At 52.2% G+C, this 21,035-nt stretch overlaps 1 protein-coding gene across 1 annotated transcript; it reads right to left on the reverse strand.

Annotated features, from left to right (window-relative positions):
• Positions 1-4,370: 4,370 nt before the first annotated feature.
• PCK1 (phosphoenolpyruvate carboxykinase 1) lies at positions 4,371-9,682 on the reverse strand. Its single transcript, XM_026503793.4, has 10 exons — positions 9,450-9,682; positions 9,022-9,286; positions 8,358-8,539; positions 7,770-7,973; positions 7,444-7,631; positions 6,946-7,108; positions 6,314-6,538; positions 6,090-6,221; positions 5,625-5,720; positions 4,371-5,429 (listed from the first exon to the last, which is right to left on the reverse strand). Exons 2-10 carry the CDS (start codon positions 9,243-9,245, stop codon positions 4,975-4,977), a joined length of 1,869 nt encoding a protein of 622 aa, XP_026359578.2. The 5' UTR covers positions 9,246-9,286; positions 9,450-9,682; the 3' UTR covers positions 4,371-4,974.
• Positions 9,683-21,035: the final 11,353 nt, after the last annotated feature.

The raw sequence follows: 21,035 nt of genomic DNA on the forward strand, positions 1-21,035 counted from the left end.
AACCACAAATCTAATGTCTGTCCCTGTGGACTTGCCCATTCTGGACATTTTCTATGAAGGGAACGACACAACGGACAAGTCTTTTGTGGCGAGCTTCTTTCCCTTAATGTTGTGTTGATGTGGTTACTTTAGCAAGGAATGCCTGTTTTTTAAATTAATGGCTGGGATGCAATGTTTTCTTCTAAAACAAACTTCTTTCAATCTACTCATTTTTTTCCAATTAAGGGGATTGATCATTCGCTAATGATACCAGTTATCCATGGGAGATGGGCTGTTCACTAGAACTTTCAAAAACACGTTACAAATCCTGTCCGAGGGCCTGGGGGATACCTTTAGTGTTGGTTCTCTGATTTGGGGGACTTTTTCTCCCCCTTCTCTCTCCCACAGCCCCCAAGCCCCTTCCTCCATCCTCCCTGACTGTTCTCAGAACCCCCACTGCATGAAGGAAGTTGGGGGGCGGGGTGCAGAGCAAAGTCTCTGCAAACAAATGTCTAGTCTCCTCTATTCTGCAGACTCAGAGGGACAGCTGTGGTCTCTGCTTCTCTCCAGTCGTTTTGTCCAGAAGCAGCATCTACAATGAGTTTAATTATGCAATTAAAGTCATTTTCCTGGGCTGAACAAATATTTACAGCATATTTTGCTGCAAATTGCTTCGCGGGGAGAAAGTTCTGGCGGGCGGGCTGGCGGGCCTGGCGCACAGTCACCACTTACAGAGCCCGTTACCAGGGGGCCGCACGGCGCCGAGCAGGTGGCAGACAAGCAGTCCCCAGGAACAAGCGTCAGTGCAGAAGTGGTGACAGGTGTCAGCAAAGCAAATGTGTTCCTGGCCCCGCCACGGTGCCACTGTGGACCAATGACATCCGTTGCTCTTCTGCGGCGGCCCTAAATCCCGGCTCTGCGGCATCGGAGAAACCTCTGGGCTCCGTCCCACTGCTGGGGGGCTGGGGGGCAGGTGGCAGACAGAACATCATGCGTGGAACAGCTCTGTAAAAATCAGAGCCACGTCCATCGTGCGGTGGTCCCAGGAGGTGGCCCTTGACAGGAACCCGTGTGTGGAACCTCTCCCGAGGGCCCCCTATGTTCAGTTTCCTGTCCAAGGCAAAACTTCAGAAATGCTGAAAAAAGGTCACTTTTTGATTTTCCTCCCTCTGGACTTTTCTCCATTTCAAGCTCCCCTTTCACCCCAGGGAGGAAACGTCATCGTAGTTCATTGGGGTGATGTCAGCCGACTCAGGGTCTTCTCAGCTTGGGGGGAGCCTCCCCCTGCCCAGCTCCCCGGTTTGCGGTGAAGGTCTGGGTGGAGGCTCGCGCGGTATGAAGGGGATGGCGCTGGGGGAAACAGATGTCCCCGGTGGGGACAATGACTGCCAGAGGCAATGCAGACCAGGTTTGGGAGCCCCTCGGCTGTACGAGAAGGTCTGGAGGTCCCATCATCCCAGGATGGATGAGCTGGGAGTTAGGGAGGCAGTGGGGTGATTTCAGCTTCTCACCTCCAGCCCGACCATAGTAAATGTCAGCCCGGAGGGGGGTGGAGGGCTGGTCCTGTTCCCACTTTGGCTTGGGTGACTGCTGCTTGGGTCCATGTGTGCCCCCCTTCCCTGTCCCCAGCTACCCTGTGTCCCTCCCAGGGACAGCCTCCCAGAGCCACTTGGGAGCCCAGGGCTGGTCAGCAGTGGGCCAGCTGCCGTGAGGGACAGCGAGCTCCCCGTCCCCGGTATTGCGTGAGCTCGGCCCACAGTAAAGACCTAGAGGAGAGCGAACATGTCCCTGACGAGTGCCAGGCCCCTTCCTCACGTCACCCCTTGTCCTTCTCAACCCGCTGAGAAGGTGCGGTTATGGTGCCCATTTTACAGTTGGGGAAATGAGGCTTGGAGTTTTGTGCAATCACGGGAAAGTAAGGGGCAGGCTGGGGCTCACACCCCGACCCTCCAGATCCCAGAGTCCATGCTGAGCTGGGCTGTTTTGTTTTATCCTCGTCAAACCCCAGCAGGGGTGTTGTTGCCCTATGACACAGATAAATGTCACTTCAGGTGACACTGCTGGCGAGGTCGAGCTGGGATGTGTCCAAGGTCACCAGTGTTTACTACTCCCCGGGAAAGGCAGGAGTGCAGGAGCAGGTGGGGGGGAGACAGGCCCTTTCCCATAGATGATGGAACCTGGTGCCCTATTCACTGCAGTCACTGACCGTGATGGCGAAGGTCACTGATCGGGTGCCCTCTGCAAGGGAGCAGGTCGAGGAAGCCTCCAGGGCCTGTGCCCGGTGGTCTTGAGGCTCTGGAAGGAACATGCTGTGTGGCACCCAGAGGGGCGAGTGGGCAGCCCGGGGGCTCTGGCTGGGGGTGGGCCTGAGGAGAGAGGGCAAGAAGACTAAGAACCTGTAAACCCCAAGCTCGCCCCTGGCTGGCCCCACCCCGCCCACCTGGCCCACTGCCCCTGGAGGTCTCGGGTGAACTTAGAGGCAGGTTTGTTGTCCTTTTTCAGTATTTGCTGTGTACTTACTGTGTTCTGGGCTTTAACCCAGACTCAGCACAGCTCTGAGAACCCACGGGGCTGGGGGGCGGCACCCACACTGGATTCCAGCGGAAGGTATCAGCCTGAGTTGGTCTGGGCTCGTGTGTGCTGGGGGAGGCCAGACCAGGAATCCACACCTGCAAACCGGCTTGGCCTCATCTGTCTTTCTGCCTCACAAGGACTGGGGCACCACATGGTAACACAGGCAAACAAGGCCATCGCGTCCTGATTACTGTGGTCAGGGGTCCCAGCTCAGTAACCAGGACCTGCAGGGGGATGGAACACGCTTGGCACCATTCGGGGAAAATGAATGAGTCAAGGGCCAAAGGCAGGAGTTGAGTCTTTGTGGTTCCCTGAACACTTTTGTTCTGTTTAAGGAACTTGCTCTGGGCTGCTCCCCAGACTCCCAGGGCCTGGTGACAACGTGGTTACACGCCAGTGCACAGGGCATGTGGGTGATGCCGTGCAGGGGTGTAACCACTTCTGGGATGGCCAGCTTTGCCACAAGGAGGAGAAGCCTGCTGAAGGCCTAGAACAGGGCATCTTAACAATGGTGCCCAATGTCTACCGGGAAGCCCCTCTCAGGGGTCCAGGAAACTGCCTCGGAGGCCTGCAGGGGGTAGAGAAACGGAGGCCTGGTACCCTCGGTCCCAGGTCTCCCCAGCCTGGGGTGGACGCTCCCCTGCTTTGTCTCCCTCAGACATTCGGTTTCTGAGTCAGAGCACAGGCCAAGCAAGGGTTCTGCCTCAAAAAGAAAAAAACAGGTTTGAAAGCCACGGATTTAAATTAGTACAGCAGATAACATTTAATTCCATTCAACTGTTTTCCCCATCAGAGGTTTTGGCATTAGAACACGACACTTGGTCGGGAGAGCCGGGTCCGCTCTTGGCTTTTTAAAGAGAAAGAAAGCTCTGGTTGCCATTTCCCAGCTCTGATGGATGCTCCTGGCCACAGTTTCCCCATCTATGAGATTGAGGTGATCTCGGCTTCACCCTCCACGTGGAGAAAGAACCAGGGAGTTTAGGGGAACGAGTGAGTTTGCAGGCGGTGGGAGCGAGGAGAGCCGAGGTGCTGGGGTGTGGTGATTAATCTGAGAACGTGTGGCTCATTGGAGGGGTGAGGGGTCACGCCGCTCTCGCCGCCTGTGCCCAGACGGGGAGACAGGAAGTCAAGGACACCATGTTTATCTGCAGAACACACGTGCCAAACCCGGCGTCGGGTTCGTTTGCATTGCTCCTGATCGCCCAATAAATGCCATGAGCCCAGGGACCAGGTGAGGGCTTGAGGTCAAACCACGCCACCTGCTCCTGTCAGGGCAGCCCTCTGTGGGCACGCTGCTCAGTATACAGAAGGCGCTCAATGAATGCTTGCACCATGGAACTCTGCTTGGTTTTCTCTCTCCTCTCCTCCCTTGTGAATGACAGTTGAGAAAGCGTTGGTCGAAACGTTTACTGACAAAGGCCCGTGAAATTGGCCTCGATTTCCTCAGTGTGGGAGGCTGAGCCCCCAGACCCAAACCTCTGTCAAAAAGTACATTTTAAATTCTCCTACTTGGTGACGCAAGACCTACCATCTAATGACACCAACTAGTGGCTTCTAGACACTAACTGGTGGTTAATTCCGAAAACCCGAACTGTGGTGCCACGGCACCCCTGGGTGACCTTCTCTCTGCTCACACTTCCCATCCGGCCCCTCTCCGTTCCTCCATCTCCCCTCCCCCCGTCCAGCTCTCTCTCTCCTGAGGAATGGTCCTGATGTCCCCACCTCCTTTGGAGGGGTTCCCGCCACATGATGTTTCATCAGAGAGTTCCTTGCTTCTTGGTGGCCCAGATAAGAAAAACCAAGCAAACAAACCCATCTTTTCTACAAAAGTTTATTTTGTGATTTTTCCAAGAAGCGTTAGGGGAAAAATTGGAATTACATCAAGGTAAGTAACAAGGATATATAAAAATAATTTAAACACACATATTAATAATAAAGCAACATTTCTTTCTAGTGACAACTAGTAGAGAATCTTGCCCAAGATTTTTCCAAAGGTATTATATACATCTCAGATAACAAGAAATACAGACACACACACGTACACACACCCATATATACAGCTCAAGTATTTTATCGGTACATTCCAGCTAACTGATAGAGCTACAGTGATAAAAAAAAAAAAAAAAAAGAAAGAAAGAAAAGAAAAGAAAGAAACAGGAAAGCCTAACTGCCTAGTGTCCTCAGGGTTGAACAAAGGTGCATTGGAGAGTGAATTTTGGAGACATGCTAAGATTTCCCTCCCCGATCTCACAGTTACGAGCCTGTACTCTGTGGTCTTATCTGAAAAATGATCTGCTCATCGTCGTGATTGTCACAGCAGGACAGGTGGTGTCGGTGTGGGACATCCCACTCCCTCTTACTCCCAGCACCTCCCAGGGACTGGAGAGGGGATGATTTCACAGGTGCAGCTCTCGGGGCTGATTACATCTGGCTGATTCTCTGCTTCAGGGCAAGGACCTCTCTCTGGACTTCGTGGGGGAGGTCGGCGTTAACCTGCTCCTCTAGGTACTTTTGGATGTCTTCTGCCTCCTTCTCCCAGAACTCCTTGGAGATGTGGAAGAGCTCCTTCGTGTTGATGTCCCCCAGGCCTGTCAGATTCAGACCCCCCTCCTCGGGGACGTAGCCGATGGGCGTGAGCTTGGCGCCGGCTTCCCCGGCGATGCGGTTGAACATCCACTCCAGCACCCTGGAGTTCTCGCCAAAGCCCGGCCAGAGGAATTTGCCTTCCTTGTCTTTCCGGAACCAGTTGACATGGAAGATCTTGGGCAGCCTGGCTGCTGGGCGCTGGGCCATGCTGAGCCAGTGGGCCAGGTATTTGCCGAAGTTGTAGCCGAAGAAGGGCCGCATGGCAAAGGGGTCGTGCATGATGACCTTGCCTATGAACAGAGAGGCAGATGTGCTGGTGAACGCTCTCGTAGGGCAATATCGGCAGCATTCACTGCTGACGTAAGCACGCATGGTTTTGTCTCTCTCTCACTACACATACGGACGGGCAGAGACAGACAGAGAGACAGAGAGACAGAGAGCATGCCAGTCACCCTTTGTGGTTTTAGAGTTTCCCTCTGGTTTACCTCGGTGTTCTGCAGCCGCTGTGGCCTCTGATCGCATAGCCGCCCCCACAAAAACTCCGTGCTGCCAACTGAGAGCTTCATAGACCAGGGGGACACCTGCAGCGGGAGAAAAGAACCGTCCCTTAAAGACTTTGACCCAGACCCTTTGGCAGGCGATGGCATCTGGAAAGACATGGCAGAACGGTATCTTTCCAACTGAGCTAATTTGCCCCCCCAAAGCGAAAGTGCGCAAAACTGCCATCTGCGTTACACCACCGAGGCCGCGCAACAGGAAGTGACTCTGGAGAGAGCTCCATTAGGTCAAGGATCCAGAAAGGCTCTCGGTGCCTTGCCAATTATCCTGGCTTTTTGGAAGCTGGAGATCTTTGGCGGCCTCTGACAAGGTCACGAGAAAGGCGAGATTCCACGGCTGTCCCCTGGTAGCCAACACACCCACGTTCCCAGGCTGATGAAGGAGAGCCTCACCAGTAGGTCGGCGGCCCCCGAAGATGATGCCCTCAATGGGCACCCCTTCCGGAGATTCCCAGGCAGGGTCGATGATAGGGCACTGGCTGGCAGGGGTGCAGAAGCGTGAGTTGGGATGGGCACAAGGTTCCCCTACAACAGCAAGAGAGGAGAGGGCCCTTAGAGTCTGGCCCAAACAAGCAGGGCCTGTAGGCTAGAGCCCCGGGGCCTCCAGAGGGGCTCACCGTCCTGGGGGGTCCACTCCTTGTTCTTCCACGAAGTGATCCTGATGCCCGGGGCCAGCGGCTGGTCGATGCCCTCCCAGTAAATGCCCCCATCGCTGGTCTCGGCCACATTGGTGAATATGGTGTTCTTCTGGATGGTCTCGATGGCGTTGGGGTTGGTCTTCACAGACGTTCCAGGAGCCACACCAAAAAAGCCATTTTCTGGGTTGATAGCCCTTAAGTTACCTGCCAAGTTTTAAACCAGAGAAGTAGAAGTGAATGGCCAGGCTAATTTTTGCTCCAAATTCTCAAGTCTTTCCTCCCCCCCAGAAGAGATTTCTCTTTTCTCCCATCGAGCATTACTTTCCACTTTGGCACTTTTACAACCCTTTCTCCCTCGCCCCTTTTCCACCAGTACTATTTTAACAAATTTATTGTGTCAACAAGCAGCGACATATGGCTCCATTTCAATCCAGATTCTACATTAAATTAAAGAATGCTTACAGAATACATCTTCCTAAGGCTTTGCAAGATGTGCGATAGCTGACTTAAAAATCCAAACACTGGATTTGAGAGGATTTGGCACATCTTACAAGCCAAAAGTTCGCTTAGGTCCAATTATTACTGTCAACAGTTGGGCCTAAAAGAGTCACCTTGTTGGTCAAATTTCATCCAGGCGATGTCATCACCCACACACTCTATCTTCCACCCGGGGAGGCTGGGGTTCATCATGGCCAGGTTGGTCTTCCCGCAGGCGCTGGGAAAGGCTGCTGCAAAGTACTTCTTCTGGCCCTTGGGGTTGGTTATGCCCAGGATCTGTTGGGGGCAAGAGTCCTCCTTAATCTGTTCCTTCAGTAGCTCAGTTGAGGAGAGTGCCCAGAAGCCCCCCAAAAGGAGGTACCCCAGATCTATGTCTTCAGGTGTCAAAATGAACACTATAAATAATAAAGTCTAAGGGACTGCTCTGGTCCCATTGCATTCGAAGTGCTTCAAAAGAGGCGTTAATAACCATTGGTGGAATTTCTACATCTGTCCTCCTCCGGGCGTGTCAGGTCCTGCCTGATGGGAGATGCGCTTCAGAACATACTGGGACCTCCGTGTCCCCACCTCCAAGTCCCCACCGCGTGCCTGCAGAGCTCCCTACATCTTACCAGCATGTGCTCTGCCAGCCAACCCTCTTCCTTCGCCAGCCGGCTGGCCATCCTGAGAGCAAAGCATTTCTTCCCAAGGAGTGAGTTCCCGCCGTACCCACTCCCGAAGGAGATGATTTCCCTGCGGTCAGGCAGGTGCGCGATGAGTGTCAGCTCCGGGTTACACGGCCAGTTGTTCACCAAAGGCTCTGCACAGGAGGACACACCCCAGGTAAGTGTGCCACATCCCCATCTGGGGATCCCCAGAGCAAAGGCCCGGGGCGGGGGGCGGGGGTTAAGGCCACGCTTATTTGTTTGAACTTCCGATTCTGAAGTAACATGCTTACTTTTTAAAGGCAAAGGGCATCCCACAGAATGGAGGCACTTGACGAATTCCCCGTCCCCCAGCGCTTCCAGGACGGCAGTACCCATCCGCGTCATGATACGCATGCTGGTCACCACGTAGGGCGAATCTGTCAGCTCGATGCCGATCTTCGACAGAGGTGAGCCCAGGGGCCCCATGCTGAACGGGATGACGTACATGGTGCGACCTGTGGGGGCCAATCGGTGGGAACCGGTGAGACATGATCCCGCAGCCACAGAGCAGGTGAGCTTAGCCTCACAGTTCCCACTAACCACATCACACCCTTGCTACCAACACCCCCCTAATTTTGAAGACTCCACTGGAAAGTGAACGAAATGCCAAAATGATAAAAGTTTTCATACACGTACAACCGGGTTCTGCCAAGCTATCCTAAATCCCAGAAGTGAGCCAGACATTTTCAATACGCTGCCAGTTTCATACATGGATCTAAAGTTATCTGAGGCCACGGGAGTGTTCACGGCTGTCACAATTACCATTAGGAAGACATGATAATAATAAGTTCGCCTTTGCTTCGGTTGGTCTTTCCCAGTCAAACAAACGTCTCTCTCACCTTTCATGCACCCCGGAAACCGGGCTTTGAACGCTTTCTCAAAGTCCTCCTCCGACATCCAGCGACCTAGTTGGCTGAGGCCAGTTTTGGGGATGGGCACGGTATCTCTTTGCTCTTGCGTAATGATGACTGTCTTGCTTTCAATTCTGGCCACATCCCCGGGGTCAGTGAGAGCCAACCAGCTGCAAACACAAAGAACACACAGGTTAGGAATGGAGAGGGAAGTGCCGCCATCTTGCATGGCATCTGGGCCCTGGATTCCCTTCAGCCAGTCGTCCTGTCGGAATGGACCAGTCCCATTCGCGACTGTGCTCCTCCCACACCTAGCGGAGAGCGGGCACACTGACGATGTCCCGTAACTGTGGACAACCACACCAGCTGGGGCGCCGTCTACAAGCTTGTCTTTTAGGACAGAGCAGGTCTGTCACTTTCATCAGGGATTTAGTTTGCGAAGAGTTCGCATGTACCGTCTTGCACAGACTCGAGCTGCTCGATGAATGTCATTACATTCGAGTCTGTACGGTTCCGGCCATTTCATTAAGTTTTTTAAGAGTCGACAACCCACCCCACCCCCCGCTGGGTGTTCAAACCACCCCCACCCCTTGCCGGCAGGCCCGAGGCGGTGGAGGGGAGGGTGTGAACGGGGGTGGGGCTGGGGGCTGACCAGTTGTCCAGCTTCCGCAGCCTCTTGATCATGCCCTCTGCTTCCATGTGGCCCAGCAGCTGCTGGTTCTCCCCCTCGGAGCCATCGCAGATGTGGACGCGGTCAGGCTCGCACAGCCCGACGCTGCTCTCCACGAAGGCTCTCACCGCCGGGGGCAGGCTGTCGAGGGTGCCCTGGATGACTTTGGCTGAGAAGCTGAGGCCGTTTTGGAGCTGAGGAGGCATCTCTGCAGGGCTGTGCTAAGGGCCACGGACGCCAAGGTTCCCTAAAAGAGAAAACACAGGCTTCTTGAACAAAGTAACAGACGCCCTCAAAGAAATTCAACATCCTTCTTTGGGCGGCACCTCACGAGACGGTCGCAGCTCTAAGGAGAAAAGGAAGCGAGTTTGTGTAATCTCTAGAAACGTCCGTTAAAAATCTCTCCCTACCTTTCTTCTTTTTGGATGATCTCGATGAGAGATCCAAGGGTTTCTTTCGAGGTTCTTCCCGCTGGTGAACGTGCGTTCCGGGTGGGAAGGCCGCGTTTGCCGTTCGGTGGCCGAAGCTCCTGGCCTTAAATCCCATTGAGGAGAAAGGCCCCGCCCCTTGGCTACACCCAGGGAGGCTCGTCCCTGACGTCAGGGGCCAGACTTTGGATCAGGGCCACAGTCCATCATGCTTCTGGACGGGCTCACCACAACAAGCCCCAGGGAGATAATCATTGAACAGATAGTTGTTAATGAGTGCTGGGAGGCCTTTGTCCCCAGACCAGCCACAGCAAGTTCTTACACAATTTGTCATTGACTAAACTTTGACCCAGTTCACGGCTGATGTAAAACACTCTGTCCTTCCCCTGACAGGCAGGTGGGATCCCATAAGGCTGGCAGGTGTACCTCCGGGACGGCAAGAGTTGCTGGCAGCACAGACCGTGTCCCGCTGGCTGCTGGGTGGCAGGACACCGCTGTGGCGAGGTGTCACTGCGCAGTCAAGGCCTATGGAAAGGATGTGCCCAAATGTAAGCGAACACTTGGCTCCTTGGCAAAAGTCAGACCACCGGGAGCTAATAATCTTACTGAGTCCCCTGTGTGCCCCCACCCCAAATATAAACTCTGCGAGAAGGGCGTCTGGGTGGCTCCGTTGGTGAAGCATCTGCCTTCCGCTCAGGTCATGATCCCGGGGTCCTGGGATTGAGTCCCGCATCGGGCTCCCTGCTCAGTGGAGAGTCTGCTTCTCACTCTTCCTCTCCCTCTGCCCTTCTTCTCCTGCTCATTTTCTCTCTCTGTCTCAAATAAATAAAATATAAAATAAATAAATAAACAAACTCTCCGAGGGCAGGAATCCCTGCCTATTTTGTTAATGTTTGTGGGTACAGTTCCCAGCATATAGTAGGCACTGAATGAGCGAATGTCAAGCACTGTTCTCGATGCTCTGCATCAATTGACTCATTGCTACTTTCTGAGCTGGAGCCTACGAACAGCCTACGAACAGACAAGGAAACTGAGGCACGGAGAGGCCAAGTGGCTACTCCCAGCTCCTGGTTGTAGGCGATAGAAGATTGGAACATAAGCCAGTGAGTCTCTGGATCACCCCACCCCACTGTCCCTTGTGAGGTGCCATTTCCTTTTCTGGAACTTTCCATGTATTCTCTAAGCATTTTTTGGGCTGGATGCAGTTACCCGTGAGATGACCACACACTTCTCATTGCCCTTGCAAGTCTGAGTGTCTGGGGAGTGTAGGGGGCTTGGCGGTTTGCTAGATTACACTTGAGCAATGAGACCTTTATGCCGACTGTAAAGAATTCGCTTTGCAAGCCCTAAGAACTTCAGTCCAATTTAATGAACTCTGGAGCTGCTTGCTGGCATTTCGAGAGCACTGGGTAAGAAGTCGGGAGCACAGGGTCAGGCCCCCACTCTCCACAAGCAGCCCAACAGTGCAGCCAGTGGGCACCCTGTCCCTCAGATGAGGGTGAGTCAGGATTTGCCTGCCTCCAAAGCGGGGTGTGCAGAGATAATTCCGTGACTGTGTCTGTAAGGAGCTGTAGAAATACGAGACTCTGGGAATGGCAATCTCAGACCACCTGAGGAAGGACCACCCAGGAAGCCTTGGTTCCCACCGCACCACTAGGTATACACACGTCACCATATTCCACTGAAATTACCGACCCGTTGCAAGTCTCATTTACTCAGATTCTTATTCAACCAAATGAATCTCTCGGTATAAACACCAGGTGAGAGGTTTTCATTTAGCTTAAAATTATTTCCCGTTGAGGTCACTGGAATTCATTCTTAGTGGTGCTGTCAACCATGTAAGTTTGTGTCATGTCTAAACGCAACCACAACGCAGTGCTCAGTTGCTGAGGGACACTTTCTTCGCATCTGACACCAGTGAAATTAGCCATTCCAATGCACGGCCGTAAACACGCAACACACGCGTTTATGCCAGGGCGGGTCCGTCTCCCCAAATGGTAGAGATTCCCATTTTGCTGATAAAACTGTGATGGGTTTCTTTCCCTGGAAGAGCACACGGATTGAAAACAAAAATGAGAAACCAGAACTTATTTGCGGTTTCTAAATGCTGCCCATAAATTCAAGGTGTTTGTGTTCAGAGTTTTCCCGGAGAGAGCGCGCGCTCAATTAAAACGTAGGAGCAGCCGGCCACCACCGCCCCTCGGCCAATTGCTTAATTACCCGCACTGACCTCCGGGAAGCCTGGCATTATTCCTTTGCCACTGTCCCTCGTCAAAATAACGTGAAAAGGCAAACACTGAGTTGCAGATGTACCTGGAAGTACTGAGCTTGTTAGAAGAGAGTGATGCAGACAGAAGTGAGGGTGTTGAGGACACAGGGCAGAAGTATGGACAAAGTTCACTCAGCCCACTGTTGATAGGGCCCCTGGGGAGGATGGCTGCCCCAAAGGGAACTATGCAAATAGTGATGGTCTCTTGGTGTGAGCTGCATTGGTCATTTCTGGACTAAACACCATGGGAACTGCCTGGTTTTTCCAGGGTGGCTAAAGGTCCAAGACTTCTCCTCTTTTCAGCAACAAATAAAAAGTGGAACCCAGACAAAATTGTTTTCGTTGGAAGAAGGAGAAAGAAACAGTAGACGCTGGGGAAAAAAAATAGTCTCAAACCCCAGAGTTAACGTTAATGTCTTCACTTCTCTTTGTGAGTTTCCACGCCCCCTTGTTGCTGTTGCAGCTGCAGGCTGGCTGTCCTCAGGGTCCGAGGAGGGAGTGGGAAGGACTCTGGAAAGCCTGTGTGGAGTGGGGTAGCCGAACAGGCAGCATGGAAACAGGATGGCAGTCTAGAACTTCCGAGACTCAAATGGTTGGAGCAGATGAGGGTGGGGGCGGGGACCAGCTGCCTTCCAGGTAAACGGTGGAAAGGAAGCCACGAACTTACGTGAGGTCTCACAAAGGGTGCTGAGGGCAGTTTGATGGAGACCTATATTGGTGGCTTCTTTGTTATCTGAGAGCCAAAAAAAAAAAGCAACAACAACAACAACAAAAAACTCAGAAATTCCAAAGACCATCAACATCAGTGTGTGGACTTGCTGCAGAGATAAGAGTTAAGAGACGGGTTCCGCACTGTGCTTGGAGGGATTCGGGGGGATTCCACCGAGCCACCCCACAGCACAGGGGGGAGGCCCAGGGAGACGTGCTCAGAGCCTTCTCACGCACAGCATTCCTGACGTCATCTGTGGTGTCAATGAGGGTTCCATAGTGGATCTTTGTTTGAACAAGGAATTCCACAGCCAAAACACACTGGGAGTCCACCAATCACAGCCAATTCCTTCCTTGGAGAAGGGAAACAGCTGAGACCCAGAGGATGCAAAGAGGACATTTTCCCGAGCAGAGGCTCTTCACTGCAAGATCCTGGCCTCCCCTCTCCACCCCACCGCTGATAGGGGTGACCACAAAAATGTCCCTCAGTTCAGGAATCTGAACTCGTAGGAAAGCATAACCCTTTCTTGGTAAAGAGGGAAAGGAACAGTTGTTTTCCAGAAGGGGAGGAGAAACTAGTGTGTAAGCCACACGTCTTGTGCAGGAGCCAAGTGTATATGTGCAAGTCGATTCTGGTCTGCGTTGCCGGGATGCTACTCCATGGGCATGGACCGCCCCGCCACGGAAGTTTCCAAACAACAAGAAAAGATGTTCAGCTGTGCAATGATCTGCCATGGAATCATTTGCCAGGGCAATCCCAGGTGTGTTTGTTAGGGACAAATATTTACATGCTCTCCATTTATGAGGATAATCCTAATGTCTTTGCAGTCTGGAGGGTACTTTTACAGTTGAATGGGTTGAGTTTCTATTCTGGAGCCGTCGAATCATGTCATTGGAAGGGTCCTTAAAATGTTACGTTAATCCAGCTTAATGGTTAGGGGCTCTCCTCTGGGGGCGATGACAAGGTCTTGGAACTAGACACAGGTGGTGGGGGCATAGCACTGTGAATGCTCTAAATGCCCCTGAATCACACACTTTACGATGGTTCGGTTTCTATGATGTGCATTTTCCCTCAATGAAGAAACAAAAAAGATTCTGTAGCCCAATCTTTTATTTTGAAGATATGGGAGCAGTGAACAGGTGGAGGGAGCAGGTGTACCAGGAGGCTTATCAGAAGCCCTGTCGAGGATGCAGGCAGGTATCCAACACCCTCCACCCGGCCATCACCCCTTGACCTAATCCGTTCCACTTCTCTCAACGGCCTTGCGATGTCTTGAGCCCTTGGTCGTGGGCCGCGTGTGCACGCACCCAGCGGGGAAGACAATTTATATCATTTGGGGATCTTCCTTCAGGAGGGTCACGATGTTGTTCGCATATTCTTTCCACGGCAAAGAGATAAAAATGAATCTTGAGGTAAACTGCTGTGCTTAGTGCATGTTAATAAAGCATGATTTTTGCCGCAAAGATGTGCCCACAAGACATGTTCAATGAATGTTAATAACCAGGTGTTAGAACCTTTTCAAAGAGGTCTGGTTGTCTCCCGTTTCAATCATTAGTGACCCACGGAAATAGGGACTCCATAAATCTTGTTTATTTTCTTTGGTGATGTCTCAGTCAGCTTTACGGGGAGGCATAAAGGAGCTCCGGTCATGCAGAGATGACACACAGGGTGGACTTCGGCGTGAGACGCTGCATCCATCCCGTGAACGACTTCGCCCTTCAGAGAGCAGCGTCACCTCCGTGGGACGCCGGCAGCTGCGACGGAGGCTGCGGCACCGGGCCGTGACAGGGCAGTCGCCCTCCAAGTCAGGACGAGTCTCCATGGCTCTCTACCCAGGGCCGTGTGAGACAAGGACACCACTCCCCCTACGCCGTTGGGGTCGGGTGGCCTGTAGTTTGCAGCCAAACACATCCTAAGCGAGACAAGGACCCCGCTCCCAGTTGGCACAGAATCCAGACTCAGGAGCCCTGGGTTGATTCCAGTGCCAGCTCCCCCAGAAATCTGAGCTCTCTTTGCCTGCACAGCATGGGGTGGATAGGATTCGCACCAAGGCCGTTTCCGTCCATGAAGTCCTGTCGGGCTATTGCTGCTCACATTCGTGGTCATGGGCTCTGAGGTCCAAAGTGGCTTTGGTCTCATTTATTTCCCTCTCACCTACTTCGGAAGACTGGTGACCCTGTGTTTGCTAAGCCTCTCTTCCTGTCGGAGGCCAGAGAGGTCTTTGTTCCCGTTAAAATGGAAAGTCAAAGTCGCGGGTCAGGCGGTGTAGACGCACAACTACGTTGGGTGGGAAAAGACAGCTAACCAAGAGAAGACAGAACAAAATTAAAAACTCACGTTGGCCCTCGCTTAGCTCTCCCCCTCAGGTCGCATGCTGTAGACAGAGCAGACCCGGGTTTTGGCCCAAATCACCACTGTCCCACCATCCCCTTTGTTCCAAAGCTTTGTTTGCATAGGACTTGTAGCGTTGAGGGTCTGTGGACTCTAGTCCATTCTCCAGAATGACCCACGTAAGAGCTCATTCTAGATGACCAGAGGGACAGATGTCCCTGGACGGGTCGCCTCCCCTCGACGACCTCGGTTTCCTCGGTTCTAAACTGAGATGGCCCTCCTGCTGCCCGGGGCCCTTGATCTCAGGTACCACAGAGGAAGCCGGCCCACGTTCCGAGTTCGCAGCATGCAGACTGAGAGCACGTTCACCGTGAAATACTGCTCCCAACACACTCGCCGAGAAAAGACAGCAGCGCCCGGCAAGGCACGGGGGCAAAAAGAACTAATTGCATAGTTACGGCAAAAACAATCCAACGCACGTACATTGCAGGGAGAAAATGGATCCACTTTGCGGCGCCGTTAACTCTATTGGAAATAATGACGGTCCCTCCGGAACCGAGCCCCCCCCCCCCCCGCCCCCCGCCCCGTGCTCACTGATAACTATGCAAATTCTGCCACTTGCCTCTAACGTGGCAGCTCAGAACGAAAATGCCTTTTCTGGTCCGTGCTGGGAATAATTCCAGAAACTCAGTAAATCTTAACACATTCTCAGCTCCTCTCCCAAGGGGTCGGGATTCATACCACGGAGACTCAATGACACAGGGTGGGGGTCCAGCCAGCACATCTCATCAGGGGCTGGGCGGGGGGGGGGGGGGGGCTTCTAACTTAGCTGTGGAACCTTGAAATCTTTCCAACTCGAATTATATAGAAATTGAGGCCCCTCAGAACTGCTGTTCTCATATCCTGGTACAGAAGCAAAGCGCGTCTCACATGCAGAAAACCTTGCTTGTCTGAACAAGGCCCGGAGTCTGGTGGAAAAGATGCGTGCCCATGAGCCCCCTTCCCCAAACTGGCCTGCACTGCTTTGAAGAGATGACCAAGTAAAGTAAGTGGTAAAGCGGGAAAAGAAACTCTCATTTTTGTGTTTTGGATATCTATGTGATTGTTGGAGGCAGGAGAAATCTGCGATGGGTGCACGGAGTCACCGGCCCACATGGGCGGGGACAATTCATCTTGTCAGGAAGTTGGTGTCTGAGGCAGGAGCCTGGAAGCAGTGGGTGGGGGCCCTCCGTACGCAGTGGACCCTGTGATTCTTCCATTTCCGATCAGGTTGACGTCTGTCCTGCAGGCCTTCTGCTGAAAGGGGGCGAGATTATGCCCATTTTCTTTCCCTGGCTTGTGCAAGGGAGCTGTGAGATAAGAGCCCCCTTTCTGAACCCTTTTCTGCCTTGTCCAGAGCTGGCGTGGGCCAGGACCGGTGGGGTCTAGGTTCTGGTCATGTGTTCGGGGCTGGCCTCAGCTGCCCAGTTCCGTGGGCTCACTCTGCAGGCAACAGGGCCAACTGTTCCAGGCTGGAGAGCGGCGGCAGGGCGGGGCTTCCAGACGCAGACTTCCATACAGAGGCGGATCAACCCCACCGAGCAATTGATCCTATCTGGCCGTGAAGGTCATCAGAAACGCACTGGCTCCACACTTCCATCTGCAGATAGGGCCCATGGTGTCCTTGGGGGAGGCCGTGAAATGTAGCCAACGGCACGCACGCCCCCGAGGCAGATACTTGCATTTGTATCTTGACCACGTGGCCCGAGCCAACTCATACCTTCTCTTTGCTTCCTCAGTTCCCTCTGCTGTTAGCTGAGGACAATTACAGCTCTCGTGGGGTAGTTATGAGATCAGATCCGGTAACCCGACAATGGGGTTGGCACCATTGAGCCAAGGCTCAGAAACACTGGAAGGAGGAAAGCGATGTTCTTTATGGTCCCAAATTCTTTTATTTGCTTCACGATTGAATCCTATGGGGTGCTACGGATGGGAGGGAGGGGACAGAATGCGAAGGCAAAGTCCCCAGCTTCTAGGAGTCTGGGTTCTCCCTTCTTTCAACATCCTCCACACCTCAAACCACGCCGGGCACATAGTAGGTGCTCAGCAAACGTCCGCTATTGTCCCTGGGGAGCCGCCGATGACCAAGCACTGAGAGAACGGTACCGGCAGGAAGTACACCCGGGACGTGAACCCGCTCCCTCATAAATCCCCAGCCAGAGAGTAATGGTAGCATCACCTCGGGTTTCTATTTAACTTTTTCCATATGCTTCCCTGTCTACTTGTCTTCTCTCTCATTTCCTTGAATCAGATTTATGTTAACATGTGTGTGGAAGAGCCGGCTCGTTTTTCACTCCTGATGCCGCCGCTCCCCCACGCATCAGCTCCCCGGAACACGTCCGGCTTGGCCTCCTCGGAAGCCACCCCAAGCAGCATTGTTCAGAGCTGCGTTGTTTACTTTTCTGGAAGTCCCGCGGCGCTTTCGTATAATTGTGGCCTCAAGAGCCGCAAAACGGCCGCGTTCCATGGAACAGGTGCACCGCACAGAGCCTAAGCCGTTTTCAAACTCCTGAGTTACGGCCGAACAGGCTCCTATTAGCAGAACGCGGGAGCTCATTGTGAATCGAGGTAAACACTTCTGGTGGGAGACGGGTCTTGACAGCTTTGATGAATGGCTAGAATCATTTTCCACCTGCCTGACTCATTCCACCCGCAAGCTGCTGAAAATACCCTTTTTCACTTGCCCTTTGCTAAGTGCTGAGGCACGAACAAAAGTCCATTCCCGGGCTGGGTACCTAATTTTTATTAATAATATCTTCACTCTATCAATCATTGTTAACTAACGGGAACATTTGAAGAAATTAATTTAAGCCTGGCGAGAGGAAACATGGCAGCTCATTACAAGTCCCCTCCCCAGTGAATTCTGCAGCCCTCGCCGGCATCACAATACGCACCGCACGGTGACTCAGGCTGGCCCGACCTGACTTCCTCCCACAGAGGACACTTTCTCCTTCAGAGAGCCGCTTCCCCTCCCAGGGGCTGGGCTAAAGCCGCTTCATTAAGGTTTCGCCTTAATCAACCTGCTAATACAGGTTTCTGGATACCCACGTCATCCCCACTGTGCTGCAGTGGCTGCAGCCCCCTGTGACTGACGGGGTGCCGAGGAGGTGGGGGCGGGGCGAGGGGGGGGTGGGTTCTATGGGCGGGGCTCAGCTGCCTGTCTCAAGAATTCCTCAAGAATGCACTTGACACCGAGGTGGGCCTTTTGTAAGTTGGTGTCCACATTCCTGCCCAAGGGTGGAGAGCAAAGGAACAGGAAGATAGGGATGCAGGAAAGGCTAACCTCCAGGCACTGGAGCGGGTTCTTATGTCCCACGTGTCCCCGGGTACTCCTCCCAGAAACCCGACTGTCCAACCCAACTTGAACATAGCCAACTGAAAAGCCGGATGTTTGTCTCCACAGACCTGTAGCATCTTGGGAACAAGACGGCTGGCCATGCAGCAGCCGTCTGGAGGGTCATGTTTGAGGCAGAAACAAAGGCGGAAGAAAAATGATTACATGTCTTTACTATCTACAACCCATTGACAAGTCCTTGAAACAGGCAGAGTGACCTTCCTCTAGGGACTCAACCACCTCGTTGTTGATACTTCGCTAAGGGCAAAAGGCAATCTTAGCCCAACCCCAGGATTCTGTAAGTCTACTCGAATATATAAAAATTCCTTTGGAAACTTCTTTTATCTCTGCCCTCCCCCCGCACAATACGTGTTGGCAATCACCCCCCAAGCATATGGCCCACCGATAGACATCTGAAGGGTCTCAGGACCGAATTTTTACTGAGCAGTAATAAATGGCCTTTCCTAACAATAGCTACGCCCCTCAGGATCCTGGAAAACTTGCTTTCAAAATATCTGGGAGACTTACATTACCCCTAAGCCCCTCCCCACTTGAAAGTCTGTAACAGGCCACTCCTCATCACCCCAACGCAGCTCTTCCTGCCCACGGGTCCTGTCCCTCGTGCTTTAATAAAACCACCTTTTCGCACCAAAGACGTCTCAAGAATTTTTTTCTTGGCTGTCGGCTTCGAGCCCTAATGTCTTTCCTACATCAATGTTTATTTCTACGCGGCCAACTACAACCTCAGGATGAAAGTTCAAAGAGCTGATTCTGAGCATCGAGCATTTTTCAAAAAAACCCCCAAAAACTGTGAGGCGCCCCAAGCCAGCGAGATTGGATTTTCAGTGAGCCGCCCTGGGGTGGTAAATGAAAAATTCAGGTGCTTTGGGTCAAAACACGTTTTTTAGAAATGTGTGTTTGATGACTTACACCCAGTGCTTCTGCATTTAGACATTCCTGCATACGTTTCGGAATGTGTGAAACCTATTCGGGCAGTCCTAAGGCTTTGTTATTTTCTTTCAGGTGAAAATCCCAGGTGTCCTTTATGTTCAGATGAGTCTTCGCAGGTTCCATTTGCAGAGAGAGCAATGAAATCATTGTATTCAGGACACGACCACAGATAAAGTAGCTCATGTGAATTACTGATGATAAATTCTTTGGGAAAAAAAAACTTCTTGGACTTTCTTTGTGGTACTTTTAACAATTGAATGCGATGTTCATCAGATGTCTTCTTGCGAGCTGTCACATTGTTTAAATGAGGGCACGTCTGCCATTTCCAGAGAAACGCACTCAGTAAGTACAGAGAAGGGAACGGTCTCGCAGCTTTGATGGGCACCTCTCAGCTTCTCAAAATAAAGGTCTTGCGTGCTTTAATTTTGGAGCGACTTCCCATAGTTCAACACAGAGTTAAAAGATTCTCAGATACTTTGAAGAAGAACAGCGAAGTTTTGCGCTTCGCTACAAACAGGAGATCGCTCCACAAGTGACATTTGAAAGGCACTGATGGAAGGTAATGCCTGCTCAAAATATACTTAGAAACGCTTAACTCCTCATTGTTCTTTACGTATCTCATTATTCCCGGTATTGTCATGTCAAAAAAAAAAAAAGTTGCCTGTGACGTATGTTGTTCCTCTGAAAAAGGAAGTCCAAGGCTGGAGCTGAAACCTAACACGGGAAGGGAGGCTTGAACATCCTCTCCGCAGGCACCTAGACTTCGTGACCTCCGGCTGCAGGCGTTTTCACAAAACCGGGCTTGTGGGTTGCGGCACGCCCACCACTGCTCCGTGGTACCTCCCGCTTATCGCCCCCTATCTGAGTGCAATCTGCGAGGCCAGCCGCTGTGCGGACTGATTGGAGGGGTGAGAGGGGCGTGGGAGGCTGTAGAGCAACCAGAAGAATCCTGAATATTTCAGGCCATTGTTTCAGGGACCTGTTCTGGTGGCTGACCCCGCCGTCGGTATCAGATTGCGGGCGGTGGGACCCGTCAGTCCTTGAAAGCTACAAGGGTCATCCCTTCAAAGTCAGCTTCCCTTCTGGGAGTTAAACTTGGTCCCAGCCTTGAGCCACCTTTGTTCCCACCACCGAGCCTTTGCTCCTGTTCTCGTGTCTGCCTGGAGCCCCTGCGTGGTTGGTACGTGGTTGGCCTTATCAGTCAGGGCTCCACGCTTCCTGGCACCCAGCAACACACTGTCCCCTAATTGTGTTTCCTTCCTGGCTGCTTATAACGATGTGACATGGGTGTCTTCGTTTGTCTACCTGTTACATTGTGTTACATTGCAGAAGCCCTGACTTGCAACCTTGCTCTGAGCTCGTCTCTTTGAAAACACAGCGCCGTGCCATGAGTCACTTCGGGCATGAACGCCTGAAGCAGAAGCGCACTTCGTATTAGTGATTCATTTGTGTTTTTGAAATTAAACAATAATTTCCCTTATGCTCTGTTCTTTTATATAACTGTGCCGGTAAAAACTCTTATGAGTCAGGAAGTGGGGGGGAGGGGGTCTTAAGTTCACCTTGTATCATAAGACGATCAGTCATGGCTCACCAGATGTCAGCTGAGCACCCCAAACACACACTGTTTTAATAGGACCTTTTTCTGGTCATTATTAATGTATTCATTTATTCATTAAAACTTTCAGGGTAATTTACCAGCTGAAAAGAGACATGACAGCAGAAGGATAGGGGTGTTACAGGAAGTCTTCTGAATAAGACCTGAATGAGCCACTTGAGAAAAAATATTTTCAAGTTTTTCAATAGTGAAAGTAAAAAAAATTAGGAGGGGGAAGAAAACAAAGTTTTGGTGTTAAAAGATAATATGCGAGGGGCGCCTGGGTGGCACAGCGGTTAAGCGTCTGCCTTCGGCTCAGGGCGTGATCCCGGCGTTCTGGG

Source organism: Ursus arctos, unplaced genomic scaffold, assembly GCF_023065955.2.
Source record: "Ursus arctos isolate Adak ecotype North America unplaced genomic scaffold, UrsArc2.0 scaffold_16, whole genome shotgun sequence".
Classification (NCBI taxonomy): domain Eukaryota; kingdom Metazoa; phylum Chordata; class Mammalia; order Carnivora; family Ursidae; genus Ursus; species Ursus arctos.

Bases quoted from the DNA above. Each gene is read 5' to 3' on its own strand.
- PCK1 (XM_026503793.4), bottom strand. From the start codon at position 9,245: ATGCCTCCTCAGCTCCAAAACGGCCTCAGCTTCTCAGCCAAAGTCATC. The intron at 7,109-7,443 runs GTAAGATGTAGG...TGCCCCCAACAG, and splicing joins GGCTGGCAGAGCACATGCTG to ATCCTGGGCATAACCAACCC. The intron at 5,430-5,624 runs GTAAACCAGAGG...CTCTGTTCATAG, and splicing joins AGCGGCTGCAGAACACCGAG to GCAAGGTCATCATGCACGAC.